The following is a 21,973-nucleotide window of genomic DNA, read 5'->3' as shown; positions in this document are numbered from 1 at the left end:
CTATGTTGCCTTGATGCTTTGCAACTGGGTTTGCTCACAGCTGACTGACTCAGAGTCGGGTGCTGGTTGAGTATTTGCAGAGTTGGGTGTTCCCAGGGAAGTTTTGGATTCGAGGTACTCGACCATTCCATATAAGACCATGGCCACCACCAGTACAGCCAATACAATGTATAATTTGATGTAAACTTGCAAGAAAGTGCTGTAGCCAAAGGCAATGACAAATCCCAGAGATTCCCACAGGCGGTAATTAGCAAAGGCAGCTTCTTTATGCTTCTCAAACAAAACTCCATAGAGTGCTGTAAACAAAGAAGAATCTGGTAACATGTTATCTTTGAAACCTAAATCCTGACACTCATTTATATCTTCAACAGCAACAGCTACTACCCTTCCTGGAAAAGGTCACACCATAATACAATCACATCTTTTCTTTAGAGCCAGACAACTACTTTAGAATCATCTTATGCCCCTGCTTAAACCACTGGAGCTATTCAGTGTTATGAGTTTCTCCTATCGCCATACAGCCAAGAGTTGGCCAGGGACTTTAACAAAAGATAAATGCAGGAAATTACTTTCCCCTGCCATTAAAAAGTGACTCAGCTGGACAGTTCCTGGTGTTACCCATCAAAGGCACAGAGCAGCTGTTCCATTCTTGTCTCCTTAAGGGATCTTCAGTGCTTAGAAAAAGCAAAGCAGAAGAAGAAGGGAAACATGGCTGGAATGCAAATATAATCTGAACCACTTGCAATATTCTATGGGCAAGGTGGAGTAACAGCTCCCTTAGTTTTGATTGAAAGGACAGGCACAATGCTCCCCAAAGCCAACTCAGTCAAATGCCTTGCTGAGGGGGTGCTTTTCCAGCATTGAACAAGCTGTCATGAGCTTAAAATGGGAATAATTTTTACCCTCTGCTGTATATTTCTGTTTGAAGAGTAACTATTACATGTTATGTAATTTGTATATGAAAGTTGTTTCCATATAGGAATTTATATGCAACCTACATACCACCACACTGGAGAAGATCAAATAAAAGAATAGCTTGCAATCCTATATGCATTTACCTGGGAGAAAACTCTACTGAAAATGGCTAGACTTACCTCTGGATAGAGAGACATGGGATTGCACTGTTAACTTGCAATATGGTAGGCATTTGAAACGCAGACAAGTGAGACACACACATTTAGACAAAGGAAAAGGAAAATGTGGGGGAATTAATCCATGCAATTCCCATTATTAATCTCCAGGGGGAGCCCTTGATCAATATTGGATTCCATAACCATAAAAAAGATCCACTTGAACAGCCACTTGCTTAAAATCTGATAGGTTTTAAGACATTTTGGTCTCCTCAATTCTTCTTGGAATATAATGCGGCTTTGCTAAGAGTTTACTAACACCTTAGGATTGGAATACTAGAATGAGCTGTTTGTGCATAGATTGCACTCCACATAATTCAAGGGTTTTATTTGAGCTCAGCTCTAGAATCTCTTTGAAATGACAGAACCCAGGCCTGCATCATAAGGCAATAATAGGGAGTAGTGGACATCTGAGCTTCTTCCTTAGCAGTGTCTCTCAAGCTTCTTAGAGGTGTTTCCCATCACATGCTCCCAAATTCTTTTTTAAACTGGTGTACCATCTGTTAGCAAAGCCATAGGGCAGCATTCTCCAACCTGATGGCCTCCAGAGCCATTTGGACCTCAACTCCTAGAATTCCCATCCAGCAGGCCACTGACTGGGAATTCTGGGTGTTGCAGTCCAAATGTGCCTGGCAGGCAAAGTTTGGGGAAGGCTGCCATAGGGCTTTACTACAGGAGGCTATCAGCCCAGTGAATCTACTTTTGGTATCATTGCAGAATTGAGATCTGAACACCACACGAAGAGCAGTTTCTATCCTGCTATGTAAATTCTAGGTGGCACTGCAGTATGGCAGGGCAGTGGAAATATACAAGTGGAAACAGCATTTTCTTTTCCCTTTTACCCTAAAAAGACTTGCCAAAAGTTCCATTTACAGAAGGAAGTAAAACCGGAAGATCTAGACATCATCCAAAGAACCTGTAAACCAATCCTCACTTGGTCCAGCCTTATTGTTCTTACAAGACTGTTGCCATGATATTCTCCAGAAAGGAGAGAAAAGGCATGCAAGGGAATACTTAATGAAGCAAGATCTGTTGGTGGGGCATGCAAGTGTTTAGGACAGTTATACCTGAGATAACAATGTAACATACCAAGCGACTTTCTTCTTCTTCTACCCTCCCTCAGTAATGATAACACACATTTTCTTTAGTTCCTCCTCATCAGATACTTCCTAATAGGTAGCCTATTTCTGAGCATTTCTTTCAGCTCTAGGCTCTTATATATACCAATGATACTCCAGTGATGTTATTCCCAGCTATAACACTGGGGGCATGTTTTCATCTTTGATCATGAATACAAGACTGGAGAAAGAATTGATCTAATAACCTCTCCTGACACCATGATGTTAGATTGCAGGTGTTTTTGTTGGCTGCGTACAACACCTGTGTTTTAATGTTCAAAGACCCTGGCAGCAGTTCTCACTGTTGAGGCAGATGGGAAGTGTATTGTTCAGGCTCTGCCGGAATAATTGCAATTCAGTACCTGTTTCAACAGGTAGTGTATTGAGCTTTCTTAGTGTCCAAAAGCCAAAATAGCTTCTTGAAAGCCTGCCAAGGGCTCATGGCTTCCAGCTTGTTCAAAAGAGCCCCAGAGTTGATGTGCTTGAAGTGGCCTTCCCCAGTTTTTCTGCCTTTGCATGAGAACCAAGCTGTTTACCTTACCAAAACAGCCCCCTTCCCAGGAAGGCAGAAAGATCCTGGGTGCACCCCGCCAGGCCCAGCACCACTGAGAGAAAGAAACCACACATGGTCTCCAGCAGGAGATTTCTTTGTTCTCAACCTTGGAGAAGGAATTAACATTTTACTCATCCAGGCACCCTGGGTGCTTCATGAGCGTTCCCTGGCCTATTCAGGCAACCAGCAGGCCACGGAGTAGGGGAATGCAAACTTTTTGTGATGTATTTCATCACTGCATTGCATAAATGGTATATCAACATTGCCACCAATGGTTTTGTTTCCTGCTAAATGTCCTCGGACGTGAAGTAGGTGCCTTGGCTGGGCTAGGACTCTAAAGGTCAGAATTGGAGGGCATTTTGGGGAGCAACATCCTTTATGCTGTATTACAAGTAATACTATATAACTCCTTCTCCATATCTGGGTCCTCCAAATATTACTCGAGAAAAAAAATAAATTGGTTAGAATATAGCTCCTGTAGATGGTAAAAGAAGAAGGGGATGGCAGAGAATGAGGTGGCTGGATGGAGTCACTGAAGCAGTTGGTGTGAGCTTGAGTGGACTTCAGGGGATGGTGGAGGACAGGAAGACCTGGAGGAATGTTGTCTATGGGGTCGCAATGGGTCAGACGCGACTTCACGACTAACAAGAACAACTATATAACTCCTTCTCCATATCCGGGTCCTCCAAATATTACTTGAGAAAAAAAATAAATTGGTTATAATATAGCTCCTGTAATTTAGCACACACATATAAGGAATTCATAAGTGTTCCCCCTTTCCTCTGAAAGTATGCTAATTATATTATGCAAATACTACCTATATTATTCACTTATCATGCACCTTTTTTTTTGTAGGGGCCCCACATTTATGGAACATCTTTCCAAAGGAAGCATTTTTGTCTCCTTCCCTTTTGCTCTTAAGTTGTCTTTAAAGAACTTTTTATCAAAAACCTGAGATGAATTTGATGTCATTTCTTCTACTTTGAATGGTAAAATGATTTTTCTTATTGAAATTGTTGTATGGTACCTTTTAAAACTGAATATTTCCCTACACATATTTTAAAAGTGTTATCATATTAATTACAAGCTTCCTGGTTAAAAAACCTTTTGTTGTCAAAGATAGTTTATACGCCTTTAAATAAACAAACAAGCAAATAAAAGACTTGAACCCATTGTCATCAAAGGGGCTGCAACACACTAAAAATGATGACATAGATAATTAAGGGTGCATAAGTGGAGGCCAGTTGGCCATGGGAAAATTCAGAATTCCAGCTCTCATCTTGGAAATCAGTTCCGCACTTGGAGCTGAGACTTCAGATTTGAATTTCCTCCTGTTCCGCTCACAGCCAGCTGCTGTCTATGGCTCCAAGACCACCTTGGAGCAGGTGTTTGGGGGACATTCCCAAGAGGAGGGAAAGACTGAGGCTCCAATGGTACTGTAGTTTGTCCTCCTCATGAGCAGGCAACAAAGGACTTAGATGGTTGGAACCTGCTAAGACCTTCACAGGGTGAAAGAAACACAGTGGTGACCTTCATCTCCCCACCCTTGACAAGATGCCCAAAGTCCTCCAAATTTAGAGGGTTACAGGCATCCCCATTGGGATGCACCCTAAGGCTATCACAATTACCAGAAGAAAGCCCCATTGAAAACAATGGAATCGCTTCTGAGTTGTAAAGTATAGAATTCAACTGTAAATGCCATTATAACATTTAATGACTCAAACATATTTCTTTCCCTTTCTTTTCTTTATTTTTTTAATTTTTTTTCTTCTGTGAGGGACAGAACTGCCCACTATTTGAGGCACCTAGTTTGATTGTAGTATATTAAGGGGTTAAATATAGGTCAGTTGCAGCCAAAAGGTTCATAGTCTGATCAAAGGTTTATTTAGGATATAGAGATTAAGAAGTTTAGAGCAGGAAAGGAGGTTATAAAGTTCAAAAGGAGGTTAAAAAGAGTGGGGGCGGGAGAGTTTCAGCTTGGGAAATAGAAATGGAGATGGCAGAAATTTAACAAGAAATAACCCTTCTGATTAGTTGGAACTGGGGAGACAGGATCATTACTTTAGATAAAAGCCATAGGCAGAGAGAACGGATGGGGAAAGAGGCCAGAGACCTAGAGGAATGAATTTTTTAGAGCTGCTGGAACTGGAGAACTGAACCAAACAACTGAGTTATTGCTTGGATAGACTCAGCTAAAGAAGGGACCTAGTCTGGTTAGGTTAGCTATGTGCATTAACCCTCTTCATTTTATCATTCTGTTACCTGCGTGCATATTCATTCAAATTTAATTGTTTTACCTGTTGACATTTTTCTGCAGGAAAATTTAAACCATGCCACTGGAAATGTTGTGGCAGGTAACCCAAAATGAAATCACATTCCTAACAGCCAAGTCTCAGATTGCCTCAGTTCAACAGAATTTTAGGATGGTTTGGTGGAGGCGAGAGAGACAAACCCCCACAAGCTAAATCAAATCCACTTAGCAGGAGCCAAAAGGCCACACAGGAGGGGAAAATTAGGAAAGGGTATGAGCACCCATATCTTGCCTGTTTTCTCAGCGTTTGGCAGAACTGAGGTGCAAGCTGAAACACAGCAACAATGTACAGGCCAAAGAGGTGCTGGATTCTGAGCACAATGTTGTTGAAATCAAGATGGAATGAACACAAAAAATTGCTCCCCTGTAGTAAACTCTTAAAATTTATAAAACTTTATAACACACCTGCTTTAGGGCCAGTCTAACAACATTTCATGTGAAGGAGGCAAGTTCTAATCAGACTTGCCAGTTACCTGAAGTCCAGATGGTCTTCTTTCAATGTGCTTTATGGTTTATTGTGGTTTATGGTTGTAATATAAACTGCAAATGTGGAACAGTGATCTAATCTGGAACCACACTCTGGGGACGGGGGAGGTTAAAGCCCCAAACGGCTATATTGGGGTCCTGATCAGGCTTCCTGCATCTCTACCCTAGTGTAAAAATGGTGGAGGGGAGAGACATTGCCATTTCTGTTTGGCCCCAAAGCTTCAATTCTATGCATGGTTTCTTAGGAATCAGTTCCATTGATCCCAGCGGAATTGACACCCATCTAAACTTGCGTAACACTGTGCCAACAGCCTTCTGCCCAAGTAAGGACTTACCATTGGTTTGTGTCTGCCAGACAGCATCAGCCATACCCCAGAGAGCAGGTAATATGAAGAAAACAGCCAGCTGATTTGGGTGAGGTTTCCAGAGCAGCAGTGCTACTATACAGCCAAGATTGAGAGCGGCAGCTATTGAATTAAGAACAATTGAGAGAAAACAATAAAAAACTGGCTGTTCAAGAACAAAGAAAACATTCAACCAAGGTGCACCTCATCTATGACTTTGCTTCCAGCAGGGGCCACCCAGGTGAGCCTGGAAGCAAACCAGCAGGCCAACCCAACAAGAAGGACAGGCAGCTCGCAGAGGTGCCCAAGATGGCTTGGAGATGAGCCATGCCTTTTCTTTGGGAGGAAATGCACAGAGGCAGCATGCACCCTCTGCATGAGGGTGATCATATCCTGCAGTTCGAAGTGATGAGGACAAGAGCCTTCCAATCCCCAGTGGTTGCTCAGGACACATTTACAGGGGCAAAGAGAAAGCGGTGAAGGAGTGAGAGCCACTGAAAACCTAAACAGGAAAAGAGCCTACCATGTAGGCCAGAAGTGTCGAGCCACAGACCTGTGGGCCAAATCTAACCTTCCTGAGGCCCCAGTCCAGCCCTCTGGGATTCCCACTGGCCTCATCCCTTCCCACCAACTATTGTGTGGTTTTTCTCTCAATTCTAAAAGGTGGGGATGCATCTCCTAAGGCTTTTATAAGTGGAACAAGAGCTTTAAGCTAAAAGAAGCTGATCTTTTGTCCCTCCCTCCAAGGTTGTAATGACCCCTTCAGAATTTGGCTGCCCTCTGTTCATTGGACTTTTTTCTCTCATGCTCCGTCCTTGCTTAGGAAGCAAGCCAAGTTGAAAGGGAGTCTGTGAACACTCAGGGAACTCCTCTGTTGCTCATGCAGCACAAAGGAGGACCACGTCGTGTACAGCAAAAGGGGGTGCCACTTGAACTGCATTCGTAATGGGCTCGATTCCTGGCAGTGCCTGTGCAAATGCTTCGTGTGCTCAATGCCAAGTTGGCCTCAGGGTGGTGAGAAAGCAGGCCAGAGGCTGGGGGGCCAAGCTGCGGGAATCCAACAGATGCCCACCCCCAAAGCAGGTTCTTCACTCATCTGTACGCTCTCCTATTGCCTTTGGCCCAGCCCCTGAGTGCTTCTCCAAAACTGGATTTGGCCCCTGGCCTGAAACACCCCTGATTTAGGCTGTGATCTTATGCCTACTTCGTGGGCTGATGCTGGATTTTGCCAGTGGCAACACACATTCAGCTGCAGATTGCTCACCTGGGACTCACCATTCTCCCTGTGCCACTGTGAACACCTGCGCTTCAGGGGCACGGGGAAAAAAGTGAACATTGCAAAAATTAAGAGGGAGGATTTTTTAAAAAATGCTTGGCAACCATAGGCAGCTTCTCTGAGATGCCACTGGGGCCCTTTGAAGGGACTGTCTGGGGCTGTCAAAGTGGGGACTGTGAAAGCCAGCTTGACAGTTGGCTTTTGTTATCTGAAGAAGATTAAAAAAGGAAAAGTCATAGTGATCCCAAAACAGCTTGTGGGAAGGGGAGAGAATAGGCAACCTGGGCTTCCCATGGTGCCCCATTGCATACTGGCAAGAGGACTGAGAGGAGAGGAGGGGAAGGGCCCCCAGCCCATGGTGAGACCATTCATTTGGTGAGCTCTCTGTGGGTTGTTCGCATGACTACCAGCCCACAGTGGCTTATTGCCGAGTCACACAAATGCCCTCAATGTCTCTTTCCTTATATCTGTTGTCACAGCTGGACTGCCAACCCTCAGGAGTCATATGCCTGTAAAGTTCAAAGTGCTAGAGCCCTGCTTATAGAATGGCACAGGAGGCTTGCATAGGGATTGGGGCCTACAGAAGAATATGCAGGAGGCTTCCACAGAGATGGCTCCCAGAAGTAACCGTCAAGAAGACTTCGCACAGCACTCCATTTTCTCTCTTTAACAGATTTTTTGAGGTAAAGCAGGAGGCAAAAGAAGCCATATCTAAATCCCCCATAAAATGCCACAATCAAGGCAGTGCAATGGCATAGTAAAAGCCTTGCTCAGAAGTACCCATGGTCCTCACACGCATTGCAGGAGCTTCCCAGTTGACCCTATGAATTGTACTACTCTGACATCAGCCCAGGATAGCACAGTTGGATGCCTGAGGCAAAAGACCAGAGGGCGCCTCACAGTGGGCCTGGCAGACCTCTGTGGAGCCATCTTTTTTCTTCTCTGCTTGCATTGCTGAGGAGGTTTGCTTGCAATTTGACAGGAAATTTGGGTTGCTGACTGGGGATTCGATGTCAGAATTAACATGCTGTACAGCAACTTCACAAATCCCATCTGGCTGCATCAATAGTGCTGCAGAGTTTGGAAATATTTATGAGTTATCAACAGCAATCATCCCTGTTGTGTTTGGAATGATGAAATTATCTATCTAAAACAAGCAGACATATGCCAAGACTTGCTTTTCCAGCTCTCTAGTCACAAGGGGTGAATTCTCAGTGGATCATGTTTGGACCAGCTGCTTATTAAATTGTGCCCCATGCTGCAAAGTACGAACATGTCCAAATTACCATTCCAGATGAGACCGCAACCTTCAGGTCGCCTTTACCTACCCAGTGCAAAGAGAGCTTTCCTGCCAGTGAACTGGGAAATTTTTCCAAACAGCATAGAGGAGAGTGAATTTGCAGCTGAAAAGCAGATCATCACATAACCAACGAAATGTATCCCGAGGGCACAGGTCACATAGGACTGGAGAGAAGTGAAGGAGACACAGACACACAGAATATCATCATCCATGGCAGCAACTATGTTCTTTTGTCTGGGGCCAAAAGCTCAAGGTTTGTTTCAAAGTGTTGGGTGAAAATTCATGAGACCTAGATGTGATCGGCAAGGCTCTTTCCATATCTTGCCACGGAGCCTTGGATTTCATGTGTGCTTGCTATGCAGCTGTAGGGTTGAGGTGAGGGTTTGGCCCTTTGCCACACGTGCTGTCAAATGCAAAAACAGTGGAGAAACCAGAAATGCAGCACACTGAAAACACACTGAACTCATCCATGTGTGTCTCACTGACAGTCTTATGGCCAACTGTACAATGCACTTAAAGAAAGGGACACAGAGAATAGTGGCAAAAGTACAGCTAAGAAGTGCATCCTTTAAGCAGAACTTGAAGGCCTGTTTGCATGCTCAGTTTTCCTGGTATAGCAACATCAAACTCTCCCTCCCTCCCCTTCTCCCTCCCCCTTTCTAGTTGGTCCTCTGAACACTGTATGTGCATATTCCTTCAGGCTATAGCATAGTTCAGGACATATAATACCTGAATCTGATGTGATCACTCTGTCATCACAGGGGTATATAGGAGCACACAAGACTCACCTAAATTTGCAAGCCACTCAGAATTCCTTTGAAAAAGTGCTTTATAAACAAATAAAGCCAAAGCTGGGAGGCAAGGAAATAGCTTTCCTTAGATTGCCTTGCTGCTTAACTTCAGCCCCCTTTTTTCTTGCAGGGAGTGATTTTCTGGCATCTGCGCTGTCTTCTCACTGGCCAGTCCCAACTAGTCCCTTTGAAACTATTGGAGATGTATGGAATTTATAGGGGAATTGCACTCCTAGAGGCACATAATTTTCAAGCAAGTGCATCTGGACTCTTCACATCCTACTGCTGTGGTCTTTGGACTATACTGTGTCTGAGTCATGGCCAACTGCGTCTAAAAAGCCAGACTCTGCTCTGATTCTGTAGGCTTCTGATATGGATTCTGGTTAGGATTGCAATGATCCCATGGAATCCGGACCTCTCCTGTTCATTGGACTTCTTTCTCATGTAGGCTCTGGCTTAGGAAGCAAGCCAAGCTGAGAGGAAGTCCACAATCGCTGGCAGAACTTCTGTTGCACAACTTGGCATCCTTCCTCCAAAGCACATGCAGCACAAAGGCTGCAAGTCATATGCGTGGAAGAGATGCTTCTGGCAAAGCATTCATGCGGGCTTGATTCATGGTGGGAGCCTCTGTGAGCACGTGCTGTACTTGGCCAAGTGGAACTGTAGGAAACAAGCAAGCAGGTCAGAGTCTGGAAAGCTGAGCTGTGGGGTATCTGGCAGATTCCTCACACATTCCTAGTTCTGGGGCCCAGTTGCCTAAGGCAATGACCTGTGGGAGAAAGTGGGATTCAGACACCACTAGTTTAAGGATTCTAAAAACTGTTTTCCTGCCCTATCAGCTTCCCACAGATAGTTATTTTTAAGCAAAAAATTAAAAGAGGGAGCATTCAAACATGCAACCCCCACCTACAGTCCGAAGTGTCACCAACCAGGAATGGAGGTCAGCCAATCAAAAGCAGAGTGTCTGCTTGTCCTTTGGTGACAAAGCCTTGCAAAGATTGCTACATTTTAAGACATATAAATGCCTTACACTACATAGCCATATCAGAAAGTGTGATATGAACAGCTATGTACATGTTCCTGAAAAAGATCCATGTATTGTAAATCAAATGCATTAGACTATGCATTTCCTGGAACTTGCTAAAGATGCAAACTATTTCTATTTCATGTCTTTAGTCCCTCATATGACTTGTTCCACTTCATATTGGGAAAGTGACCCAGAGTCAAGTCCATTTTTTTAAAAAGTGGGACAAATTCACAAGAAAGTATCGCAGAAGCCCAATGAACATCTTTTATTTACTGAGTCACCAAGCAGATGAGCTAGCAACTGCTTCACTTGCGTTCTTACCTTGGTATAGTCACCAGCAAGGAATCCTTGTTCAAATCCACTATACATGGTCAGAGGAATCAGGAGACACTGGCGTTTATCTTTAAGATGTTGGAATGTTGCCAAGAAAGTGGACCAAAAGGAAGGTGTTTTCTGGACTTCGTCCTGTGGTTCATTGACCCTGATCTGATCCAGAAATATAATGATGATGCACACAGCTAGGACCCCACTAGCTGAAGAATTAAAGGATGCATCAGAATGAAAAGGGAGTAAAAAAAAGAAAGAAAGAAAGGTCCAGTAATGTATTGATTTATAATCAGAGCAGAGTTGTAGGCCAAGAGAGTTTAAGCCCAAAGCTTTTAGGCTAATGACATGCCCAGTTTGTTTTTCTCAGCTGCGATATTTATGTTATGACAGCTGAATCCACTGTGCTGCTGCTGCTGCAGCAGAAGAAGGGATTTCTTACTCTTCCAGGTCAGGTCAGAGGTTGTGCAGAGATCCGCATGGATGCACTGTCTTTGCATCTGTCACCATAGCCTCTGGATGAATTTGTTTTCTGAGTCCTGGCTTCATGTTTTAGTGACAGTCTTTTCCAAAATATTTATGAAGAGGGAAATCACAACACTGGACTGGAATGCTTTGCTTTGTTACATTAATTTCATAAAGCATGTCAAGCCACACATAGGCCAATGGTCTCTATCTCTATCATAGTGTAGAAACCCATGTCCACAAATAGGCAAAATTTGATGGATTTTCTCATTTGGATGCTCACATTTTGATTGAGACATTTTTCATTCAAAGTCTAAATTAACATTTTTAAACATGAGATGTTGACCCCAATATTTGAACTTGAAGGTTTTAGACTTGTTGAGATCTTCTGATAGTTATGATTTTGGCAGGTGGCCTCTAGCTATCATAGGCCGGGCAGAACTTTTTCCTGGCAATACTAAATACTGCTCCATGCTGTTTATTCAATGCTATACAATCTTCAAGGCACTGCATGTTATCAAATATATTCAACCAGATAGCATGCCAGCCATCAAATACTGTTTCATACTAGTGCTTTTCAAATTGTCTTTCAGGGAACAAAACTGTTCAGTGACTGGTGGCCAGCACTGCAAGAAATACACCTTGCCTACCACTATTATTCTTTCTTTGCAATGAAAATTCAAGGACAATGTTGGGTGAGCTCTAGGGACACACACCCTCTCAGGAGCTGGCTGGGGCAAACTGAAGTTGAAGAACATTTTCTGTATAAATATGCCTAAGATCATACTATGGATTGGAAAAATGAGAAATGGAGAGAAACCAAAGCTGCCAGATCCATCTATCTCTACCCAGCCCTACTTAGCCTTTGTAGTATGTTTTTATTTAAATAAAAAAATTTCAACCTACTTAGCCTCAGCAAGATGGCTGCATCACATGCTTCCTGAGCATGCTTTAGTATATTCTATATTTCATGTATATACCTATTCCTGTGTGTGAGACAAATGATCCATAGGAACATCTACCTGTATAGATTCCCAGTAGAGTATAGATCAATGTATCAGTTGATCCTGTTGAAGTCTCAGATTTGTTCATAGCATTTGTTGTCATGCAGTCCTTTGCACCACAGCAGGCCAGGTCTGCTTCTGAGATTTCCACTAGTCCATTAAAAAAGAAAACCCATGCAACAAAGGAACTTGTTAGCAGTCAAAATACAGGTCAAAATTGGGATTGTAAATAACAAGTGGAATGATTTGCATTCTAAAGAACAATGCATTTCCTTAGAATCTTATCAGGATTCTCTCCATCAATGAGAGCTAAAATGCCTGAAAGGCACATCCTGGAATTTATCCCAAATGCCTTTTCATGCTCAGGGATCACATGGCACATGTACTGGGTTCCTTGGTGTACAAATCGGTGTACAAACCATCCTGTGAATGCTGGAAGAAGTATACCCTTTCTCTGATCACAGAGCCAGGGTGGGCAACTTGTGAACCTCCAAATGTTTCGGCCTGCTACTCCCACTGGGCCTTGCCAGAGTGGCCAGGGATGAGAGCACGATCGGCATTGTAGGCCAAACCATCTGGAGAACCACAGGTTGTCTAACAGTAGCACAGAGGATGAATTGGTACGTACCCTACTGTGCACTCTGGCACTGCAAACAACATTTCTGTGCAAATGATCATGTATGTCCCAAAGCCATATAGACTCCACCTATCAGCTGGTAAGCATAAGAATGTGAAGGCTGCTTTGGTATAAAGGGATACCTCTTGCCTTTTCCGAGCATTGCTCTCTCACAGGAGGTCAAGTATGCCCTTGAGCCCTGGCCAGATATTATGATCCCATTCAAGAGAGCCAGCAACATTTCCTTTCAGTCTGGTCAGCCACGGGAGTCTAATCCACCAACAGCAATTTATTGTTAAGTTGTTGAACCGCTATTTTAATTGGTTGCAGGGATGCACTGTATAGTGCTAATCTGTCCCCAGAGAGCTTGCTTTTATTGTTATGCTTGGATTTTCTTTTAAATGGCCTAATAATTCCACCTGGCCTGAGTTAACAAGTGCAGTTCATCGAATCCTTTAACACCTCTGCTGAACACAACACAACACAGTCAAAATAAAAATAAATCCATAGATGAAATTATCGCAAGACTAATGGATAGCAATTCTGTAACGTAAAGTCAGTGTACGTCTCATACTGGCCTTTAATGTGAGTAGTGTGTGGTGACTGCAGGTGCGCCCTAAAGGTCAGGAAGATTTGGGAAGCCTAAAGGCCTGAGAGAGGTGTGGAGAGGAGGAATCATCATTAAGGGGCAGACTGTAAGAATAGTCATGGAAAGGCCCGTACTGTCTAATCAGGAGCTGTCAAAGAAACCTCTCTAGTTTTCCTAATCTGGAGCATTGCCTTCTATAGAAAACACTTACTGGCTGAGATGGTGGGGAAGGCCACAAAGTAGGCCTGGCCCAAGACATTTTGCTCTGAGGCAAATGGTTGGGGTTAGGGCAAGAAGGTCCATACCTTCCTCCATTTTATGTATGGGAGCCAACTGGAGAGGCAGTTGGATCTAACTTCAATGATGGCAGTAGATTGCACCTGGGGTGGCAGGTTAGTTTAGGGGGCCTGGGGCCAGCCATGTGGCACACACAGCTCTGTCCTCAACCCCTCACCACTCTTCCTGCTCGCAGGAGCTGTTGTCTGAAGCAGTGGCCACAGGCTGTCTCATAATACAGCTGGCCTTGCTACGAAGGCACCAACACACTTTTAAACACACATTTCTGCAACCAGAATCTTCATCGCTACTTTAGTTAAATAAATGAGCCTATTCCTAGCCTCTGATCATCTTTTGAATGCCTTCTGCTGCCTCAGCCTCCAGAGTAGGAGTGGACAACTCTGAAAGGATTGGAGCCAAATTTTGCGCCCTGAAACCAGTGGGGTCTCACACACCCCTCTGCCAAAATCACCACCAGCAGATTGAGGCAGGAGTTTGGCAGCAATTTGCTGGTAAGAAAAATGCTACATTTTCCCTTTATGAAAAGGTGTGCACATGTTATATTTTACTCGAACAGTTGCACTCCCCAAAGTCCTAGGGAGCAGTGTAATGATTTTATATTAAAACAAGGCATATGGAATCACAGAATAGTAGAGTTGGAAGGGGGCAGGAAGTCATCAGGTCCAACCCTTGCTAAGTGAAGGACACTGAATTTAAACCATCCCTCTCGGGTAGCTGTCCAGAGGATATGATCTCAATGCGACTTGTTCTAAAGGAAAATGTCCTTTTTTCATTGCCCCATTGAAATTTGGTGGCCACTTGGGAGTAGCAGGAGCCTTAAAAAAGGGTTGGGAACGTTTGTGGCCAATCCCAGCTGTGCCTAAGAGAGAAGAGACTGGTGTGGACCTGGCGCAGAGGACTTTGTGTATCAGCATCCTGGTTGTGGAACTCCCCCTGCAGGGAGATTAGGTGAACGCCCTCACCATTGGCATTTCAATGGTTGGTTAAAACAAAGTCCTTTTGCTGAGCATTCAGTGATTAATGCTACTTCCTGGTCCTTAGGGTGTTCAGTTGCTCAGCTGTGAAGTATTGTTTTATCTACCTTGTTTTAGTTTGTGTGTGTTTCATTTTTGTATTTTTGTTTTGCATTTGTGGACTCATAACTGGAGGGGAAGGGATGCAGGTGGCGCAGTGGTTTAAACCACTTTAAACAGTTTTAATAACTGGAGGGGTTATTAAAATATATATTAAATGAATAAACCATGCTGATCAACAATGCCAGAAATGATGTAATGTTTGGCATCTTTTGTTCTTCCAAGCTTGGGTGTTGAGGCAAGCCATTTGGAGCTGATCCCAGGATAGCTCTTCCTTACTGCCAAAGAGGAAGACAGAGCTCCCCTACTTGAGTTGCTGAACAAGGAGTTGCCCACCCCATTAGGTGGCTTCTGTATACTACAAAAAGGAGTATGATTGCTCGAAGGAACACTGGAAGCCATCAGACACTGAATCAGACCATTGGGCCTTCTAGCGCAGTAATGTCAACCCAGACTGGGGATGGTTTTCCAGGGTTTCAGACAGAAGTTTTCCAGCCCTTCCTGGCGACTTTGGGCATTTCTTTCATGAAATGTCTAAGCTCTACCATTAAGCTGTGGCCCTTCACTAAGGAATGCGAAGAAGTTCCTCACTGCTTATGGAGCAGCTAGAACAGTGGCTCCTCTGATCCAGAAATTGGAAGATTCTCAATTCAATGAAACATCAGCTAAGCTTCCAGAAAAACATTTCCCTTTCTTGTTAGTTAATTGCAAATACACAATCCTTATATTTTGCTGCAGTATATATTTATTTATAGATTTACCTTTGTTTGGTGCTTGATCAAATACCAGCGATGATATAAGATTGCCCCAGACTCCAGAGGACTGGAATATCAGAAAGAAGATTCCAAAATACTGGTTGATAACATCGCTCCCAATTTTCCCTGCTTTTTCAGCATATAAGTTGCCAGCAATGGTGAGATATGTACACTTGGCTGACCAGAGCGGTGCTCCTCCCAGACCAAGGATCGCGGATGTGGGGACCAGGGTGTACCTGCCAAAAATATATTATTACGTTACCTATTTCAATAAATCCTGGGAGAGAGGCCAAAGATAGCCCCTTAAGTCACTAAAATGAGAGGAATTGTTTGTGTTTTTTTTACATAACGCAGAGATATTTTAAAAAACCATCTTATGGTAAGTTCTGCAAGAAACTTAAGTGGCGCCCCATCTGTGGAATGCGCTCCCCAGAGAGGTCCGCCTGGCACCGTCATTATTTGTTTTTCGGCACCAGGCCAAGACCTTTTTATTCAAACAGTATTTTAATAATGTTTAATATTTATAGATTTTAATTGTGCAGCCAGTGTGCTTCCGGGTTTTAATTGTAACTGTTATTATGTTGTATTTATTTATTTCTGTAAGCCATCCTGAGGCTATGTTGCAAGGGAATGACATATAAAAACTTTAAATAAATAAATAAATGTGTAAGAAGTTCATTTCCAACACACATTTGGCTCCTGCCCCCTCCCCCTTAGTGATGCTCAACATTCATATTGAACTAAAGCCAGATATGTGGAGATCTACCATCTTATCAGTAAGACATATTTTAAAATGTTGATCTAGTGAGCAGGTCATGGCTATGCACTTGGTTTAATGCAAAATATGTGAAGAAAAGTGTGAAGTAACTGCCCCATGAAATTCACAACAACATTGTGAAGGTGGGGGAAAGGTATGATGAATGAGTACAAGCAAGCATGGATTGCTAGAAGAAAGCACTCAGAGTACCTGAAAAACGTTTCATGTACATAATGTACTAACAAAACACTATAGGAGTTCTAGAGAACAACAGAATGCGAGCCAGCCAAGATGGGACATGGTGGGGGTCCTTTAATGTCTTTAGAAGAGTTCTCATGAAGGGGTTCTTGGGACCATTTGTCTTGCCTTGCCTCTGCATGTCATCCCCCTCCTTTTGTGAGGAACATCAGGAAGATTTCCATGATAATGATTTGGCAGGGACCCTCCTGAGTGAAGAGGCTTTCTGTGCACCAAAATATCCACCAGATGTTCCTCAGAAAGGAAGAGAGAGTGGGTGATTCTGCAGAGGGCAGGGATAGCATGTGAAACCACAGGGCCCCTTCTTTCTCTCAAAGAATAGTGGGGTCATGAGTACCCCTTTTTTTCTTCTCCAAAAGCTGAATGTAGGAGTGGGGCTGTGTGATTTGGATCAGACCATCACAAGGGGGAAGTAGTTATAACGCTCCACCTACTATGCCAGTTCTTAACCATAAGTCACGCCCCTAGCCCTGGAAGAGAAAATATATGGACAAAAAGAGTTCCTGTGTGGCTTTTCTTCCCCAAAACTATGGGTTAGGCCAGTGATGTGCCTACTCTGGATGGAATGATCTCGCTCTTAGAAGATGTTAGGAAAACCCTCCACCCTTCATCACTGCTCAGCCCATTCAGCAGGATCTACTGACCCTCCCATTAGCATTTTCAGGGGACTGAGGGGTTGCTTTGTGGAGGAGGGAAAGGGGAATCCCTTCTGCTAACCCAGCTACATACACCTACATCTGGATCGCGCCCTCTGTGTTTCTGTGATTAGCATTAGGAAATCAGCATGGTGGTGGCAAAGGGTTACTGTCTTCTCTCACCCTCATCCAGCAGCTGTTTTGTTTTGTTTTTTAAATAAGAAAAGGATTTTGGAAGCTCCAGTTCTGCATCACTCACATTACATCCAGTTTGGACCCAACTTCCATCATCAAGAATCTTCATAACTGGGGTAGGTAATGAAGCTCAGTATTTAAAGAGCTACTTGCTTATTGGCTGTGCCAGAGTGCCACTATTCCTTTTCATTACATGACCCCAAGACATCTTTATTGTTTTTGTAGTGAGTGGAGTCTGATGGAAATGAAGGTGACAGGATAACAAAACATTAGATGAACCCCTTCCTTTGAAGCTTAACTATACTTAAACATCAGTCATCAGATGCTGTATTTACTGGCCTTTGCTTGATTTATGTTGGCTCAGGGGCTTGTTTACTAAAGGAGGAGACGCTAGTGATCACCTAGGCTACAAAGGCAGCAGCTATACACAAACCCAGCTTAAATAATATGCTGCACATTAGATCTGTTTGTTTATTCTACTTGCTCATTCTCTTCAAGGTTGTCCAGCAAAAAAGCTGGCTGTACTTATCGGTTTCATTCTGCTGACAAATACTTCCTTGACATGTAAAGGTGCGCCTGCGACGCCAAACAAAACAAAAGCAAACTCATACAGCCCCATCAGAGGAAATTGTGATAACCTACACAATGCCCTTAAGCAAAAGCTGTGAGTTGAAGAACATCAAACTGTGGAGAGAATTCTGAAGTCCAAACTTCCTGCATACATTCATTGGACACCATCTATTTTCCTATTGTGCCAAACCAAAACATATTAAGGCCCATGAATCTCAGCAATGTTAGGTGGATGAGGGGAACTGGGCAAGAAGGACAGAAAATTCATAAAATTGCTCAGTACTCCTCTGCTCCTCTCTTCTCGTAACTCAATGGGCAAGGTCAGCTTTGGGCACAAGGGATACTTGCAGACAAGACTTTTATTGTGGTAGGAGAAGCAATGAAAGAAGTGGTGGGCAAACATAAATGGAGGTTTATGAATGGAAGACAATCATGTCTACACAGGACTCACTGGTTATGTCACAGTAAAAGCCTTCTAAAGACACTCTGTGACTCAAGAAGCAGGTTCTTAATTAATTCATTCATAATTAATGAATTAAACTAATTGGCTGCATGACCTGGATGGGACTCAAAGGAAGTCTGTTGGATTGTAAAGCTGGGTCAAAGAATGACTTGAGTGATGAGGTATGAGAGGGTATTGTTCAATGTCAAAAGTGTAATAAGTTTCTGCTTATCAATTAATGAGCAACAAATATTGGATTGGATCCAAGTAGCAAATGGGCCTGCTGCAATGGAATGTTGGGAGTTGTATGATGTTTTCACTCTAAACATGCATAGGATTGTGTCCTTAGGTTTTATTAACACATTTTGAAAGAGCTGCCTCCTCTAGCATATGTTTCAGAATTGACATTACCTTGTCCGATATATGTTTAAACGGCTGCTCTGTGTTTTCTTTTTCCTGTAGAAATACTTATTAACAATGGGATTATTAAGACTGTGAGCCTAATTTATGAACTTAATACTAGCTATGAGATAATCTCTACAGGAACAATAAATACATTATGGTTTTTGAAGGAAGTAACTTTCACCATCTAGAGCCTCACCAGGTATGTGTACCTGCCAGGTGAACAGTTCAGAGCTGAATGGGACTTTTAGTGCTTGGATGAAAGCTCTCTAATGGCATTGTAATCCCATGCACACATATTTGGGAGTAAGTCCCATTAAAAATAGATGTGAGTGCATAGAATTGCTCAGATTACTAGCATAAGAAGTCTTTGATAGCAAAACATTTTTACAGGAAATATTATGATATAATCATCTTTAGCAATGCCACTTTCTTAAGGTGCAGTCCCATGTCCATGCTATTAATGCGTATAAGCTTCTGAAATTACCATTGGAGAGGAGGAGGGAAAGAGACTTGGGACACCAGCAGGAATCAGCATGAATCCACAGCCCCATCCTCCCCCTCTCTGCCCCCAAGCATAACTGTTTTCCCCCTCAGGGTGGGGGCAACCAGCACTCTTCTTTCCACACAGGCTATGAGGGGGCGGCCCCCTTTTAGAGTGCCAACTCTAAGATTGCAGGAGCTCAAAACTGGGACTCCAATGACCCCCACCCTGATTATGTAATGGATGCTATATCTTGTGTTTTGATATTCTGCTTTGACACTTTATTTAAATACAGAAATACAAATTGCATCTAAAGATGTTTCTCTTACCAATTCTTGCCAGTATCTAACTGCTTGAACCAATTTTTGACTTTATTTGAAATGTATTAATTATACTTAGTTAGCTGGTAGCCAAAGGCTATGGAGAACCTTAGAGTGAAAAAATTCACCGCTGTCCAATGTCCTTAAAATGTGTTCTGCTCTAGCTGGCCACCTCTGGTTTAAATCCCCAAATCCCAAACTGACTCTCAGTCTTATGTTTTGTAAGACCATCCTGCAAATATATGTCAGTCCTGTTTGATAGGTAATTGAACATTTTCATATTGGATTTTTTATAGTGGTGGGGCCAAGGTTGCAGGTGTATTAGAGTCCCAAAATACATTGCAAATCTCATAGGAAGTGGGTGATCGGCATTACCAGCTGGCATAGAAGTTGCCCAAAGAGTATGCAACATAGCAGCACATGGAGCCCGCAATGGTCCACTTGCATCCAAACTTCTTAATGAGGATTGATGGGAGAAACATGGAGGACAAGATAAGAGCTGCATAAATTATGCTTAGAGAGGCGACACCCAGGCCTTCTTCAGAATGGAGACTGCTCTGCAGAGACAAAATGCAATGGATGCAAATGATAGAGGACTTGGATGGATGGATGGATGGAGACATGAGACAAGGAACAGTAAAGTCCTGAAGGCAAGCATCCCTCTTTGGCCACAAGAGGCATTAAGGGGAGTCACCTAGTTTATTGGAGCCCCTGGAAGTTCTCTGCCTGTTGCTGTGCAGCTATCCAAGCTTGGAAGGGAGCGAAGAGACTCTGCTGGAGCCATTAGGAAAGCTTGGCCCTCTTCTGTCCCTAGGCTGCAAGCACTCCCTTTCCCACCAATTGGCAATGGCAAGTAGAGGTATAACACATTCTCATTAAGATGGTCTGCTAGATTTTGAAGGATTTCCCCCAGCCCATCTCAGACCAACCATCCAAATATTCCTAAAAGAGAACAGGAAGCCTCCTTCCTCTTTCTTAGAGTTGCCTAGTCTGTCACAAATCTGCAGGCAGTGTAATATTTCTGTCTTTTATCTTATGGCTACATTTTTTTTCGCATACCCCTATTGTCCTGGTTTGTACCCTTTGGGGTGTGTGTACCTCAGGTTGGGAATCACTGTATTAGAACAATATCAGAACTTAGGGATGCCCACCTAAAGATTGGCTGTCGATTCAGAACAGACAAAAGAAAGTACTTCTTCACACAATGGATAATAGCTATGGAATTGTCTGCCTTGAAAGGCATGATGGCTGCTAACCTAGTTTTAAGAAAGGGCGGGACAAAAGCATGGCTGTTAGCCAAGTTGATCTCTATATAAGTGGCAGCCCACCACTGAAGACTAGCCAGTTCCCTTCTTGTGATTACAGAGGCAACTGGGTAGCCAGAATGGGAAGAAATTGAATGCTGGCATGGTTGGACTTCTGGCCTGATCCTGAAGAGCTCTTACGGCCTTATGATATTTAAGTCTGTCTTCCATTATGAATCCACCTACACCTAAGCCTTCTTGTCTCCAGCCTCAAAAGTGTTGACCTACAATTCTCAGTGTCCCCTAGCCAGCCATATTGGGATGCTGGGAGTTAGTTCAAAATATCTAGAGGGTGCCAACTGGGGGAAGCTGTTAGATCCCCATGTATCTTCTTCTAGAAGGTACATTCCATTTGCCATTGTTATAACACATATCATAAGGACAGGCTAACATTTGGGAAGCATCCCAGTAAAGTCCACTTACCTGGAGGCTCTGGAGCCCTCCATATGCAGTAAATAGAAATAAGAATCCAAATGAAATAACAAGAATATTCTTCAGATATTTTTCCATGCTTGGGTCCCACAAGATAACAATCCAACAGATGGCCGCATTCAATGAATCATTCAAGATGGAGTCAGGCCAGGGAAGGAGAAGCAATGGCAGCCCGGTCCTGGCTTTGCTTCATCTGTAATGCAGAGGAGTCTTGCTTGGGAATCTGCAAATGAACTTTACCTTCTTCAATACTGAAGACACCACAAAAACCTGTTACTTATTCACTTGTTTTGAAGTATGTGTAGGGCTCCAAAGATCACACATTGCATAAATTTCTTCCAAGTGTGAGGCTATTTTGCATGCTACTTCTTTACAAAGATAACATGTCTCCTGCTGTAAGGAAGAATACACAGGTAGGATGGGGTTAGAGGTTAGCCTTACAGAGTGATCAGTATGGTGTCATTCAGAAAGCTGCATAACAGGGTTGCTATTACAGGAATCACGGCACTTCTTAACATGCAAGAAACTTGATAACTGGGAAACATGAGACTGTCTTCTAGGTAACAACCACTATTAAATCACTGCATGTCAAAATAAGGATGCATGGTAGACTGAAGGCTCTTTCTCCAGTTCAACCAGACACTGGAGAATGTAGTATGTCGATACTTTTAAAGTCTAGTCTATGTTAAGCACTGTGCTGCTTTAGAGGCACTTT

The 21,973-nt window shown here is 43.2% G+C and overlaps 1 protein-coding gene across 1 annotated transcript; it reads right to left on the bottom strand.

The window, feature by feature from the left end:
- On the bottom strand, positions 1-21,336 carry UNC93A (unc-93 homolog A). Its single transcript, XM_044430871.1, has 8 exons — positions 21,250-21,336; positions 19,898-20,079; positions 15,466-15,695; positions 12,148-12,279; positions 10,658-10,869; positions 8,547-8,682; positions 5,934-6,065; positions 1-296 (listed from the first exon to the last, which is right to left on the bottom strand). The coding sequence occupies exons 1-8, from the start codon at positions 21,334-21,336 to the stop codon at positions 1-3; spliced, it is 1,407 nt and encodes a 468-aa protein (XP_044286806.1).
- Between the last annotated feature and the right edge of the window lie 637 nt (positions 21,337-21,973).

The sequence above is a fragment of the Varanus komodoensis genome, unplaced genomic scaffold (assembly GCF_004798865.1).
Source record: "Varanus komodoensis strain SLA01 unplaced genomic scaffold, ASM479886v1 scaffold1, whole genome shotgun sequence".
Lineage (NCBI taxonomy): Eukaryota > Metazoa > Chordata > Lepidosauria > Squamata > Varanidae > Varanus > Varanus komodoensis.
The sequence above is the reverse complement of the archived record's forward strand: the minus strand, read 5'-3'. Positions and strand labels throughout refer to the sequence as shown.

What these genes read in the sequence shown, in the direction of transcription:
- UNC93A (XM_044430871.1), bottom strand. Translation starts at nt 21,336, where the DNA reads ATGGAAAAATATCTGAAGAATATTCTTGTTATTTCATTTGGATTCTTA. An exon ending in GAAAGCTCTCTTTGCACTGG is followed by an intron (nt 6,066 to 8,546) that starts GTAGGTAAAGGC and finishes TTAATTCAATAG; the next exon opens with CTGCCGCTCTCAATCTTGGC. An exon ending in CTGGCAGACACAAACCAATG is followed by an intron (nt 297 to 5,933) that starts GTAAGTCCTTAC and finishes CTTTGTTTACAG; the next exon opens with CACTCTATGGAGTTTTGTTT.